Source organism: Eumetopias jubatus, unplaced genomic scaffold (genome assembly GCF_037043125.1).
Source record: "Eumetopias jubatus isolate StellerSeaLion01/CBP00866 unplaced genomic scaffold, mEumJub1_p1.0 scaffold_9, whole genome shotgun sequence".
In the NCBI taxonomy this organism is placed as follows: Eukaryota; Metazoa; Chordata; class Mammalia; order Carnivora; family Otariidae; genus Eumetopias; species Eumetopias jubatus.
The window spans coordinates 79,189,004-79,202,841 of NW_028274815.1; the positions used below are offsets into that span (position 1 = coordinate 79,189,004).

The 13,838-nt window shown below is 42.3% G+C and overlaps 1 protein-coding gene across 6 annotated transcripts in view; it reads right to left on the reverse strand.

Moving 5' to 3' along the window:
• Positions 1–13,838, reverse strand: part of AFF3 (ALF transcription elongation factor 3) — a 565,487-nt gene that overhangs the window by 94,327 nt on the left and 457,322 nt on the right. For 4 of the 6 annotated variants that reach the window (XM_028103928.2, XM_028103927.2, XM_028103925.2 and 1 more), the window contains one exon: positions 4,158–4,198. In XM_028103928.2, coding sequence (XP_027959729.1) covers positions 4,158–4,198 — 41 coding nt within the window. The remainder of the gene's footprint in view (positions 1–4,157; positions 4,199–13,838) is intronic. The other 2 variants (XM_028103926.2, XM_028103923.2) reach the window with 1 other exon arrangement.

Sequence of the window (13,838 nt, forward strand, 5' to 3'; positions counted from 1 at the left end):
CCTCTTGCCCTAGATTTCAAGATTGACCTCCAGCTTCTCTGCAAATGCACAGTTGCTCAGCTTGATAAATCACACGAATCCCTTTTTTGATCATAGTTATCTACTATTTACTACTTATGAGGCGAAGTTAATCATATTCAGAGGCACTTCATATGCTGCACATATACCCTTCCTTCTCTGAACAGCACTTTGCATATTTTCCACATTACTGGCAATGTGGCTGCTTTCACAGCGCAGTGAGTATACACCAAAGACACACCTTTACAAATGAGCCTCATGCCCATTTATCCTTATTCTCCTCTGCCTCTCTCTACCCTGTCTGGTACAATGATCCATAAGGAGAAAAAAAAAAACAAACACTTGGGAGGCACATTCTAAGGAGTGACTAAGTAAGAAGGAGAGTGTCCCTTTGTAGATTGAGGTTTTCTTCTAATTAGCTTGTTTTACCTTATTGAGAATTTTGCTACCTCTTCCTGCCCTGGTCTCCTACTTTTTTCATGATTTGGGGAATCAGTGGGCCTCTGGTAGGCCAGCTGACGCTCAAAGGCATAAAACAGATGAAAAATTTTACAGTCAGCAGTAGGAACGAACAACAACAAAAAAGCGCCGTTCTACCCTCATGCAAGGCTTCCTGTCCCTGCAGGGTGGCGCAGGTTAGCTGGGCTGAAGCCCAGATTTGCCTTGCCAGGGCGATCCAGTCTTCAACACCTTGGCTGTTTTGGAGGAACCATAAATTCAGCCCATTGTTCAGGCAAAACCAAACAAGGCCACACGTTTTCACTGGAGGTGACCACAGAAGACTTTTACATTTAAGTAATGGAAATCTCATAGTTTTAATTTACCAAGGTTGTGCATTGATTGTTTAGGACCCACTGAACTTTAAAGCACAGTCTTAACTGTGAGATACTGGATTTCTGCTAGAATGTCTATTTAACCAAGAAACCGGAGAAATGAAAAGATGGACAAGATTTGCCTTCAAAAGGCTCTGGATGTTCTCTCATCTCAGACACCCCAAAGGAACAAGATTTCTACCTGCCATTAGAAAGAAAAGGGAGAGGCCAACTCGTCTCATCAAGTTAGGTCTCTAAGACTTGGATGCAGGTTTTCTCACGGGGAAGCAGAGAACAGCTACTGGCTTCCTTCAGTGTACACTCAGACCCACCAACGACCTGAAGGTTATCATCAAGTTCACATCTTGAAACAAAATGGCTCTGCTCCTGTATCAAATGTCCTTGAGTCCACCAGGTACTCAAGGTGGTTAGAAGGCTAACTGGAAGTGAAAGGGGCCCACATGTGACCAAACTAGCAGGGCAGGAGACAAGAAGTCCACGGTGGCACAGCCTAAGCCACCACGGGCTGTTCTGCCTAACTGCAGAACTCAGGGAAACACCTTGTAAGGTCTTAAAAGTGCTGCCATTTTCTTTCTTTTCTTTTTTTCTTTTTTTTTAAGATTTTATTTATTCATTTGAGACACAGAGATACAGAGAGAGAAAGTATGAGCAGGGAGAGAGGCAGAGGGAGAAGCAGGCTCCTCGCTGAGCCAGGAGCCCGATGTGGGGCTTGATCCCATGACCCGAGCCGAAGGCAGACGCTTAACTATCTGAGCCACCTATGCGTCCCAGTGCTGCCATTTTCTAGGACAAAATGAAAGTGCTGCCTCATCATAATGGAATTTTATATCAAGAAGTGATAACAACAGGCCGAAAACAATAGTTCAGGAAAACAGAATAGTTTATGTAAATGAACATAGAATAGATTCATACCCTGCTCTAAGGAGCCAGAGATACTGGGGTAAGATCTCCACCTTGGGAAGGGCCACAACTTGGGGGAAATCTTTACTCAATTCCATTCCCACCCTGAGGTGGTTCCTTTGACAGACAGAATATTGGGCGAGACATGCAGTAGTATGACCCAGAGTTACATTCATCATTCTCTAGAAAATACTGGTTTATTCAACAGAATAAGTAATGTGCTAGAAAAATGACATCTATTACTTGGTAAGTTAGCATTCCCTAATTTAAGAAAATAGAAAATATAAATCCCATGAGCTCAGTAGGTGTTTTAAGTTCTTATTTTAAAAAAGGATTTAAAATTGTATCTCCAAATGATTACAGATACTTCTCACTTCTGGAAATTACTCATGTGGCCCTGAATTCGTGGAAAACATAGAACAGAGAAAGCACAGAGAAGGTAGCTTTACACAACTGCACTGTAAGAATAGCTAAGTCAACTCATTACTTTAAAATGAGCCAAATCCCCCCAATTTTGAACAGAAAAACCTTTAGACTTAAGGGAGCAATGCTCTATTACATTTAAAGAGGGAGAAATTCATAAGAAGAGAAATTACAATGGGAACCTCTGTTTCTTGGGAATGGACTTTTTTTCCTCACAGTAGTCTGCTGTTAGCAGAATCAACAGGGGCTAAGATGCTAACTTACTAGTTGACTATTGGTTTTGATGAGGGGTTTTAGAGGGAATATCAAAAAAGTCAAGGGGAATAGTATTGCTCATGATTAAAATCCATGCACGTTTTCTATCCAGGACAGAGTCATGTATGTTTTGGGAAGCAGCCTTAGAATGCATCAGTTCTAGTCTCTGATGATTTGTCTTTGTATTTGCAACCATGTCTTCAAAGGAATTCCCCATTTTCCTGAAATAGGTTTTGATGCATTCTACCAAAGGTCATAATGATGTTTTGCATCTCTATATATAGCTTTATTGAAATATAATTTATATACCATAAAGCTCATCCATTTAAAATGTGCAATTTGATGGCTTTTAGTAGAGGGCTATGAAACCATCACCATAATCTAATTCTACAACATTTTCAATACCCCCAAAAGAAATCTTCTAACCATTGGCAATAACATAATATTATAAACTGAGGGCCTTTGCTTGCTTTTCAATGCATTTGTTGAAGGAAACTCTTACTTAATAAGTCAAAGGGAAAAAAGACATACGTAGAGGAAAGGAATTAATGTGTCAGATTTTCAATGTTTCAATCCAGAGTGTCTACCAACAGACTCAGAAGCAGTACAGTTATCAGCTTTTGTGAAAATCCCAGAAGCAATTCCCAGAAGATCACGTGGTGGCCCCTCTCAGAGCACATAAGCTTGTATGGTTGTCATGGGGAAGGCTTTTCAACTGAAATAAAAATACTCACGCTCAGCCTGCCACCATAGAGAAAATGCTTTTCACCCATGAATACAAATAATTTGCCTAAGTGACAGGTTTTACCTTGGAGAAGCACTGAACTGAGCTAGTTGACACAGTCAATTATTGTTCAGTCAAAAAGAAAAAAAAAACAAGAACTGAGAAGAAAAGGAAGGTGGTGACAGTTAGCTAGATAATGCTGAGGTGCCCACCAGCCAGCCAGGGGAACATCTCCTCCAGCTGGTTCCAACACTTCTGTCCCCTTGTGGACAAAAGCAGGCTTCCTCTTCACCTCCTGACAGTTCTTTAAGAAACACACACATACCCCAACCTTAGTAAATGAAAACTCAAAAACCAACCAAAACAAAAAGGGTCTGGTCTGTTCCTAAAAGTAACTCTGTATGTCCCTGTTCAGCTCTCTTTACACACAGCTTTTTGGGCAGAGCAGGATGTGAAATGCAGCTGGAGTGTGTTTAAATGATTAGGTTTATATATCTCATTCAATAACACAAGTCCAAAAACACAAGCCAAAGCCAGGAGTAGAAAGTCAGGTGCTAGGGACTCTGAACTGGGTTACGTGCATAAAGTATTTCAAGAGAGAATTTCATCGAAAGACAGACAGCTCCTGGTGAAGCGCTATGGAAAAAGTCTGAAGAAAACATCTCAAAATAAATGAAGCTCTTATTGTTGAAAAATGAGCTTAGATCTCCACCAGTTCCAAAGTTCAGAATTTACTGCCCCATTCAGGTCTTTTCCTCTAAGTTTCTTGTCTCCTGTTTCATTGCACAACAAGGGGTTCTTCATACTTTCTATGAAATACAACAAGGCGATTTTTGCAGTAATAAACTCCACACATGCATGACAAATCCAAGCATGCAAAATGTTTAACATCCCAGTTCACAGATACTTTAGGGACAAAATCCGATTATGAATTATATGCCACAATAAATAGGGCTCAATGTTTCATAAAGCAATTTATAGTTCATAAAAATGACAAAATGTACCTGTCAGACAGAGCGTGGAGAACAGTTCTCTGGGCTGCCTGCTGGAAGGAAGAGCAGAGACGGTTATTTAATATTCTGACTTTAAACTATGTACTCAGTCAACACTTTTAAAAATCCGGTGTCACATACATTTTTGCCATGTGGTCAAATATTAAACTACTAGCAACACAGTAGAGAGCCCCATCATGTTAAGAAATGAAGGCTCCCCGAAGAGTTGACAGAAGCCCCCGCCGCACGCCCCTGCCACCAGGGGGCGAGAGCAGGGAGGCACGGAGTACTGGGCAGGTGAGGTTAGACCCGTCTCTGGAGACCAGGAGAGACGATCAGAGCTGTTGCATTTTTACTCTATGACATCGCTTTTCCCATGGTTTTATTCTACTTTCCTGTAAGAAAAAAAAAATCTGTCTTGGCTCCTTTGTAGCTTCTTTCTCAATGAAAGGGTAATTTTTGACTCAGTTTTCAGATTAAACAAGTCACCACAATTGGAAATTGGAATGTTGACTGGAAATGTGATGATATTATGAGATTATTGATTTGTTTTAGGCATAGTAGTGACGTCGGGGCGATTTTTAAAAGAGTCTTTTAGAGATCCATATTGAAATATTTATGGATACGATTATATGATGTTGGGATTTGCTTTAAAAAAAGACAGTTGGAGGGAAGGGAGGGTGGGTGGGCATTTATAAATGAAACAAGAGGGCCTTGGGTTGATAACTGTTGAAGCTAGGTGATGAGCACATTGGGAGATTATTATATTATTCTGGGCATTTCTGTAATGCTTTTGAAACTTTCCCTACTACCAAAACTAAGAGAAAAAGAAAAGAAAAAAGCCACAATTTCTCCATCAGATTCTCTCAGGTTTGTAATCACTTTCTTTTTGTCTGCCTTCTCTATATTTTTGTACATTGGCTTTCTATCACTGAGCACTCTGAGAATTCGGAAGGCCAAGGTCACACTGTGTTCTCTGTCTCAGAAGTTATAATTGGGAGGGGATCAAAAGCATGGCCTGTAAGACCAAGACTCAGGGTGCACCAGGAAATAAAGAGTGCATACAGTTCATTTTCACCATGTATGCTACACATGTCAAGTTTACTGCTTACCAGGGACACCAAAATGTTTCCCATGCTATTCCTCATTCCATTTAGACAGCTGATAAAATAGAATCTTCAGATTAGAAAAAGAAAATAACGCATCAGCGTCATCCATCCTATTGCAGAAATGAAATATACCCTTGGTGGGAGCTGCATGTCCTTGGATCAGTCAGTCCAACACTTACTGAATTCCAACTGTGTAGAGACTATTATGCTGGGATCCAGGAGGGATAAAAACAAAAGCAGAATAAGTAGTCATTGTCTTGGAGAAGTTCCATCCCTAGGTAAGAAGTCACACTGGAGGTCCAGAGATGACTTGAGGACACATATGAAATAACATGTGAATGAAAAGGTTAAGGTAGGACAGTGTTAGGAAGATGCAGGTCTGAATGACAGCTAATGGTTGGTGGACCAGTAGCTCCTCAACAGTGCCTAGAACTGTTAGCATGTGCTCGGTAAATATCCACTGAGTAAACATTTAATGAATGAATCCATTAGGGAATCCTTCCCACTGAAATTTGAGCAGAACTTTAAAGACAAGGAGTGTCTGGAATTGAGTAGGGGTGTTTCTTTGTTTTACATTCATGAGGGGTATCACTACTGGCTTGTAGTGCCTGGGGTTGGGGATGCTAAAACCTTTCAAAGATCAGGAAGGTCCTTCGTACAGTGAGGACACATCCCCTTAAAGTGACAAGGGTAGTTCTAGGGAGAAACACCACAACAAAGTAGGAATGAAAGTCAGATTTGAAAGAAGTCAAATTTGCTTCCGGGCTGGGCAAAAGGAACTGGAAAACAAACAAATAAGAGGAAACTTGATAATTCCCACAAATTACATCACCACATTGATTTAAGAAAAAAACATAATCTAACAAAAACCGACAATCTAAGGGGTTACTGCCTCCCCCCTCCCCCCTGGCTTCCAGCAAATTAAGGCCCAAATGTCCTGGCATTCCAGTGTCACATAATTAGTCCAAGAGAGGAAAGAATATCCACAGAGCTTCTCTTGGTGAGGACACCAGAGGGAGTAGGAAGAAGCATGGGGGAAGAGGTGAGAAGCCTGAGCTGAAGACTTGGAGCCCTGAAGGCCCCTCCGATACCTCAGAGGATGGGTACTTCCTTCTCTCGCGCTCCTTGCTCTCCCAGAGGGCTAGCCTAGGAGCATGCCCACAAAAAGCACCCAGCAAGGGATAGGCCACCATCACTGTGCCCAGGTTTGTCTCCTAAAGTGTTCTTTTATCACTCATCAAGATGGCTTTCACTTTTGGCAGCTATCCTTGAAAAGAACTAAACTCTCTATTCTTGACTCTGGCTAAATATACAAAAAGAATTTGGAACTCCCCAAAGGAAAGATGGCATGCATTACTAGTACAGTCTCTTGACATCATCTCAGCAGGAGGCACTGGACACCAACTCTTCCTGGAATAACAAAAATCATAAGGGATGTGACTGCAAGTTCAACAGAAACCTCTCACATGGTCTCTGTAGTTTCCCTATCCATGGGTGTCAATGTTTAAAAAGTCTATTGACTCTTTTCTCTCCTGCCTCCAAATACCTCCTGCTGACTTTTGTGATAAGGAAACACTGTGCTTTTTGATGTGCAGCCTATGAGAAAATTATTTAGAAAGCAAAAGCAAAAGCAAAACAAACAAAAAATGAGAAACTCAGCCGCTCAGTCATCACTGGAGTGATGCATCCCAGGTGGTGGCACCTGTTGAGAATATCTCCGTAGGCCTGATGTTGGCTGAGTCCTCCTCACATAGGTTGACCTAGAAGCTTGGGGCAGGGGCTGCTATTCCTTAGCAGATGGATGTGATGCTGAGGCCCAAAGGCTTTGATGTATGTCACGGACATAGGAAGGTTTAGACATCGGTCATGCCACCAGTCACTAAGTGATGTCTGTCTGAGCCAGTCACTCTTCAAGCTGTCTGCACGATGCGTGTTACCACCCACTTCACGCTGTGGTATTTAGCACACTGACTGCCTGCACCACTATTTTCAATGCCTGGTTTTGATTGTGCTATTTAACAGTTATTCTACATCATTAAAAACTTTACAGAGGGTGACTCATCATCCATCAAGAAAAGAGATAAGAGTATTTTAACCATTTTAAATAATTCCTTGAGAAAATAAAAGCTTTATGGCATTAGATTAAAACTGTATGTCATATAGCAAGGCAAAGACCACAATTTTTTTTTTTTTTTACTGCCTCCTCTCTTAAAAGTAGTTTGACTTTTGTATACTATTTCACTTCATGGTTGGAAAATAATAAAATAAATAAACATTGGAATTAAAGAGCAGAGAAAAAATTACTTAGGTGACTCATGACTGAAGCCTGAAAAACCACTCATAGTAAACTAGATGAATTGCCCAATTTCCTTCTTTCAAGAGTTGTATATTACAGCAACCATACTTTTCTCTTCCTAAATCATCATCTCCTCTAGTAACTTTCCTCTTATTCAGTTCTCAGCAAAATAGGTTGAGAAGCTTAAGAGAATGCTTCATTGATCTCTCCTGAGTTCATTACTCATTCTTGAATGACTCTGAAGCATAAGTCTATGAGACAAAACAAGTTTTCCACCAGAAATAATCATTTTCCAGGTTCTCTCCAGGAGATGACATCTTTTCTCTGTCTTTATTACAGCAAGCTCGGTGTTTTGGAACATAATCAGTAGACATTCAGGTTTCAATGTATGCTAAATGAATTACCAGTCACAATCTGTTATTGAAGGGAACTCAAAGAGGAAATTAAGTGTCCTTCTCGTAATTGGGTTGTGCATAGAACAAGTTTATGGATATTGGAGTAGGGAGGAGAATGAAAGGAAGAGGCTGAAATTCAGAGGGGTCTCAGGATGATCCAATTTCTTTTTTACTTGATAGAAACAGACTAACATGCGGACAGCTCTGTAATTTGATCTGAAATACCTACGATGTACAGGTACAGGGCTCGGCTTGGGTGACAGGAGAAATGGACAAAACCCTCCCCATATTGTAGTTAGGGTCTAGAGTGAGTCAGATATGAAAAGCTAAACATATACAAACATTCTAGATGACAAGGGCTATGACAGAAGAGCACAGGGTTCAGTGAAACAGAATATGAAGGAGACCTCATTTGGAACGAATGGTCAGGGAAGGCTTGCTAACTAAGTAAAGCACAAAAAAGCTGATGCCTGAAGGATAAAGAAGTTACTGACCCAGAGAAACGGGAGTGAGTGGGGAAGGAAGGGGTCCAGTCAGGGAAGACAATTTGGGAGGAAAGGCCTGAGGTAGGCCTAGATCCTTGCTCAGCTGAAGGACTATAGGAAGGACACTGTGGGGAAGCTCAGTGAGCAGTGTGGGCAGGGGCATCCCAAGGGCTTTGGAGGTCAGAATAAGGATTTTGGATATTATCCACAGGGCAATAAGAAGTCATTGAAGGATTTATATGATGGGAAGTTGGGTGAAGGATGTACGGGACCTGCCTGTACGTTCTTTGCATCTTCCGGTGAATCTATAATGGAAAAAAAAGGAGTAGGGAGTGAGGCAATATAATTGACATTTTTCCAGATATCACTCTGGCTTCTGTGTGGTGAATGGATTTGAGAGGGAAGGGACAATGTCTGAGGTTGTTGCAACAATGTGGGCAAGGGAAGTGCACGGGAGCACTGGAGACGGAGAGAGTTTGTGTTACATTCTGGAGGCAGAACTGAGGGAACTGGTGGTTGATGGGGTGTGACAGACCAGGGCAGGGGTCAGTAATGAGTCGCGGTTTTCTGGCTTGAGCACCTGGTAAGCATGGAGGGCCACTGATCGGGGCGCACAGGACTGGTACAGGAGCGGGGGCAAAGGTACACTTTAATTTTGGGTGTGTGAAGTTCAAATTGCTTCTGGGATGTTCAAGCGGAGAGGTTGAGTAGATTGTTGGATACATAACATGAGACTGAAGCTGTATAATGCCAGTAAAGCACAAAGTACCAATTGACAGTCATAAAAAGGAGATATATGCTGAATTTTCTGGATCTACAGTTTGCTGTCCTTCTCAGAGTAGATTCAAGTGGTTAGAACACATCTTTATTTCTCCAACCACATGTGACTAACCTCTGTCTTTTCTATAAACAGTAGCAGGTTTATTATACTGACAGTAAAGCACCTACCTCTGCAAGCAGTGATCTAATCATTTGGCTTCACCTGTGTTAGGACCGTTGCAGCCACATTCAACTACTTGAATAAACCCTGTCACAGTTAATCTTCATTCTTCTGTGTTTTGCTGTTACTGAAGCACGCTGTGAAATTTAGACTGGATTCATGTATCTTTACAGGAATTCTGTCTGGTAAGGCCTTACTTTTTTCTTGCCACTTTTCTGCAAGTTGAGACTTGTATTTATTCATTCATTTCACTGCTTAATTTCCTTCTACGTCTCTTAGCATATCTTATGTGTCATTAACTTAACTTTTATGCTGTTGCTTTTCATTTTAGTCCTAGCTGATCCAGTCTCTTCCATTTGTTGTTTTCAGTCCACTTAGTAATATTTGCAAGACAAAGGAAAGAGTCTTAAGCTCTTCAGTTTTTCCTCTGTAATAATGAGTCCTGTGCATTTTCAAATTCCTAGAAATGCTGTCTAGGAAGCATTTTGTTCAGTAGACTTTGACCTTATCCTGTTCTCTGCAGGGGTCAGGCAGAGCCAGGGATGACAATGTAATTTATGATCCAAATAAGAACATTTTGGAGAATGAAAGGGGATGTTACCCAGATGGGAGTCAGGGGCAACAGGAGAAAATCCTGCTTTTCTGGGCACGCTGGGCTGCATGGCTGCTCTAATAAAGACAACTCTGCACAAATATAAACAAGATCAGGACGAGAAGACAGAATTTCAGGGGCTTAGGAGCTTGGTAATAAAGAAAGCAAACAGCGGAATGGGGTCAGCAGCAGGCAAATTACTTGCATTCTTGTTTCTTTAAGTGAAGCCAATGTTTCTGTTATTTTCCCCCTTCTCTTTCCAACTGCTCTTCCTTTTATTTAGATTCTGTCTAATCTGAGGTCTAGTTCATCCTTTTTATAAGTGCTCCTTGACCAAGGCTTTTGTTGATCTTCCTCTCTCTGAACTCCTAGCCCAGAACATGTGTTAGCGCCGGGTTCTTTTCTTTCTTGAGGGGTTTGCCATTTGCTTCCTGGGAATTCTAATCCTGACTCTTCCAGCTCCTTGAGGATCAGTGAAGGTGGAAACCCTAGCCGATCCCCCTCACTGGAAAGGGCTTCCTGGAGACTGACAACACCTGCAGTGGGATTCACAGGCAGGATGTGAGTAGGTAACTTAATGGGGGTGATATATTGCCACTATTTATTTGCCACAGCTGCAATCTAAGAGATTTGTTGAAATACATTTTTTTTCTTTGCTGTATATTCTTTATTTCACTTTCTTTAAAAACTAGGGTACACTTTCCTCTTTGGAGAAAGTTTGATTAGTTTTTCTCCCCCACACTGGATTGCTTAGATTTGTTTATGTCTACCAGAAATTCCATAAAGACAATAACAAGTATTTATTGAGCACCTATTATATCCCATGGAAAATGCTGATTGGGGTTGACAATACCAGATGAAGTCTGCCCGTACAACGATATCTCATAATTTGGTTCCTTTAACCAGCTGACTGATTTGGGGGACTTGTTTGAGGCCAGACTGTCAGTGACAGTCCTAATTTGGCCATTCAGATCTTCTGAGAGGGATTAAGAGAGACATGCTTGTTTTCACTGAGCATTTCCTGGACATAAACTATGAGCAATTTGTGATTGCCGCTGTGCAGGATGACAAGCTCCTGCCTCTAGGTCCTGGAGACTTTTGCCTTCACAAATGAAAATTTAGGGGCAGCCACTAGGAGTTAGGAGAAAGAAGGGAAAGGTGTGGGGACGATGTGAACACATGCCATGGGGGCTATCCCCTGTCCATGGTGACTGACATCAGACTCCTCCCACTCCTCCCAGTGGGGCTCCACTGAGGGCCTGGAAGATACAACCCCAGACAGTGGGTCACACTGACTGCTACGAGGGCAACTTTACGGGTTAGAGGGTCCCAGTGGCTTCCCGGAGGGAGTCTGTGGGGCAGGGAGGCTGGTGTGGGAGTGGTTAAGAGGTCAGTGTGAAGTGCAGCGATAATGGTAGGAAGAGCCATGGCTGTGCATGAGGCTATTAGCATTCAGCACGATGCTGGGGGGTGGCTGTAGAAGTAAGCTGAGCGATATCCAGCCCCAAGCCAGGTCAGAGGAACAACTCGTCCCATGGCAAGTAGCTGCACCTACCTGACCAGCTGGACACTTACCCCATAGGGGCCAGACTTAAGGGAGGTTAGACACCAGCTCCTTGAGGACAGCAAGTGAGCACCAGTTACTTTGTTGAACCAACCCTTTGTACAAGGTCTAACCGACAGTATAGGCAGTGGCCCTGTCTCTCTTCTCCTTTCTCTTCCCCCTCTCCTCCTCCTCACTCTCCCCTAAAACTCCAGACCTTCTCCTCTCTTCCTCCTCCTACCTTCCAGATCTATTCCTCTAGAAGTAGCTTCTTGCCTTTTCTGATATAAATCAATTTTCCTGGCTTCTTCCTGTACTCCTCTCCTTTTATTACTACAGAGGCATTAAAAAAAGTTCCAGCAACACAAATAAAGAACATTCCTGGGGAGAAGGGAGAGGAGAAGAGGCAGAAAGGAGGGGGAGGATGTTAAAATGTGCATTCTAACAGCTTTACAGTAACACATACTTATGTTAATATAAAATGTTTTCTATTAATCTACTTTAGTATTTTTGTCCAGTTACCTTAAGATATTGAAACAGGGGTTCTGTAAGGCTGACTTGCTCACAGTCACAGAGCCGGTAAGAAATGGCACCCCAGCCCTGCCTCTGCCTCACCTTGGACTATCCGTGGCAGAGGGTGAAGGGAAGGGGACCAGAGGAATTTGGAATTCTGCCAGTCTCAGTGTGACAGGGACTGGTGGGGATGCTGAGTGGACGCTAACACACCCAGGGGCAAGGTTCCTGTGGGGACATTAATGAAGAGGAAGCATAGGAGTCATCTTTGAGACAGGCGTTTGCGAAGGAGATGGGTGGGTTTTAGGTTTCTGGGACTAAAGTCTTTTCCTCAAGAGGTTTACAGGTAGAAGCATATTGTTTATCTCAGAGCTTGCCAGAAACTCCTGGGGAAGAAGTCGTTTTTACTTCCAGAGTTCACATGACAGAATTGCATATAATAAGGAGGTGCCTGCCTGGGTCAGGGCTAGGAAGGTGCAGAGATCACTGAGGATTCACCAGGCAAATGGGGCAATGGATGATGGTGAAAGATCCAAGCTCGGCTGTAAATTCTCACAATGGTGAGAGTGGTGGAAACATTTGGATTCTGGGACAGAACACCGGCAAGGCAATAGACTTCCGTGTGTGTTTGTGTGTGTGTGTGTGTGTGTGTGTGTGTGTGTGTGTGTGTGTGCATGTTTGTCTAGCATCTGCAATTTCAAAGTGGAAGCAAACAAGCAAGAATGACCATCATATCTAAGGATGGTTGAGTAGCTTGGAGATACTCTACAGGTAGTATGTGGATTTAAATGATTCCTGGTTGTTGGGAATGGAAGGTTAAATTTGGAGTATGGAGGGGATGCAATCTAAGAGCCCTGCAGGTTCTACCATGGCTTTGTGGCCCGCTAGTTAGGGTTTTGGTCATTCACACACTCCTAGAACTCATCTCACAGGGCAATTTCAGTGCAAGCCAGACCTTGAGCATGGCCAAGATGGTGATGGCCTGTTAAAAACTCTCATCTTTGGCACAGCAGGTGGATACTGGGTTCAGTCACTTCCTACTTTGTTGGGTTTGCCAAATGCCTTTATCCTTATGCTACCTCAACACAATGCTTTGGTGGAGACCCATTCACTTTCCACTGGCCTTGGTAGGTGTTTGATTATCATGCATGCAACTGGGGCCCAAGTTGTGTGGCATATAAACGTGACTTTGTTATTGTATAAAGATGAGAGTCACATAAATGTTTTGATAGTTTTGTTGTAAATGCAACTTGTATTTGAATAACCAACACCTTAGGTCTGATTTTATGTTTCACTTAGACACCTTTTTTACTATATTTGCAATATTTGAAGGTAAAAATAGGTTTGTAATGGTAAAGAGTCTTCTAATTGTACTTTGCAAACCAATTTTTTAACATAAAAGAAAGTTAAACCGATTCTGATTGTGTGATGTATTAGCATTTTCACCTCTTCAGAGACCACTGCCTCAGGGTTTATATGTGAAAAGTGTTTTCACATACGCGATGTAATCACATACTCTTTCTTGAACTGCTTTGGACATTTAAGAATGAATCCCAGGTTGAAATAAGTGGTACCCGGAGACATGTTGTTGAATCAACCTCCCCAGAGAGACAGTCTGGCTCATTTGTACTTTTCTGGTGTGGAGAGGATGATCTGGTGGCCTGACGTTTTGGGAACTGTCTGGTCTGCTTCTTAAAGATGGTCTTCTTTCACTCAGCCCAACCTGTTGGCTGCAAATCTGGTCAGGATGGAACTGGCAAGTGCCAAGGGGCATTGAATGACCACAAATGATTATGCTCCATGTAGAAACAACAGGCTAA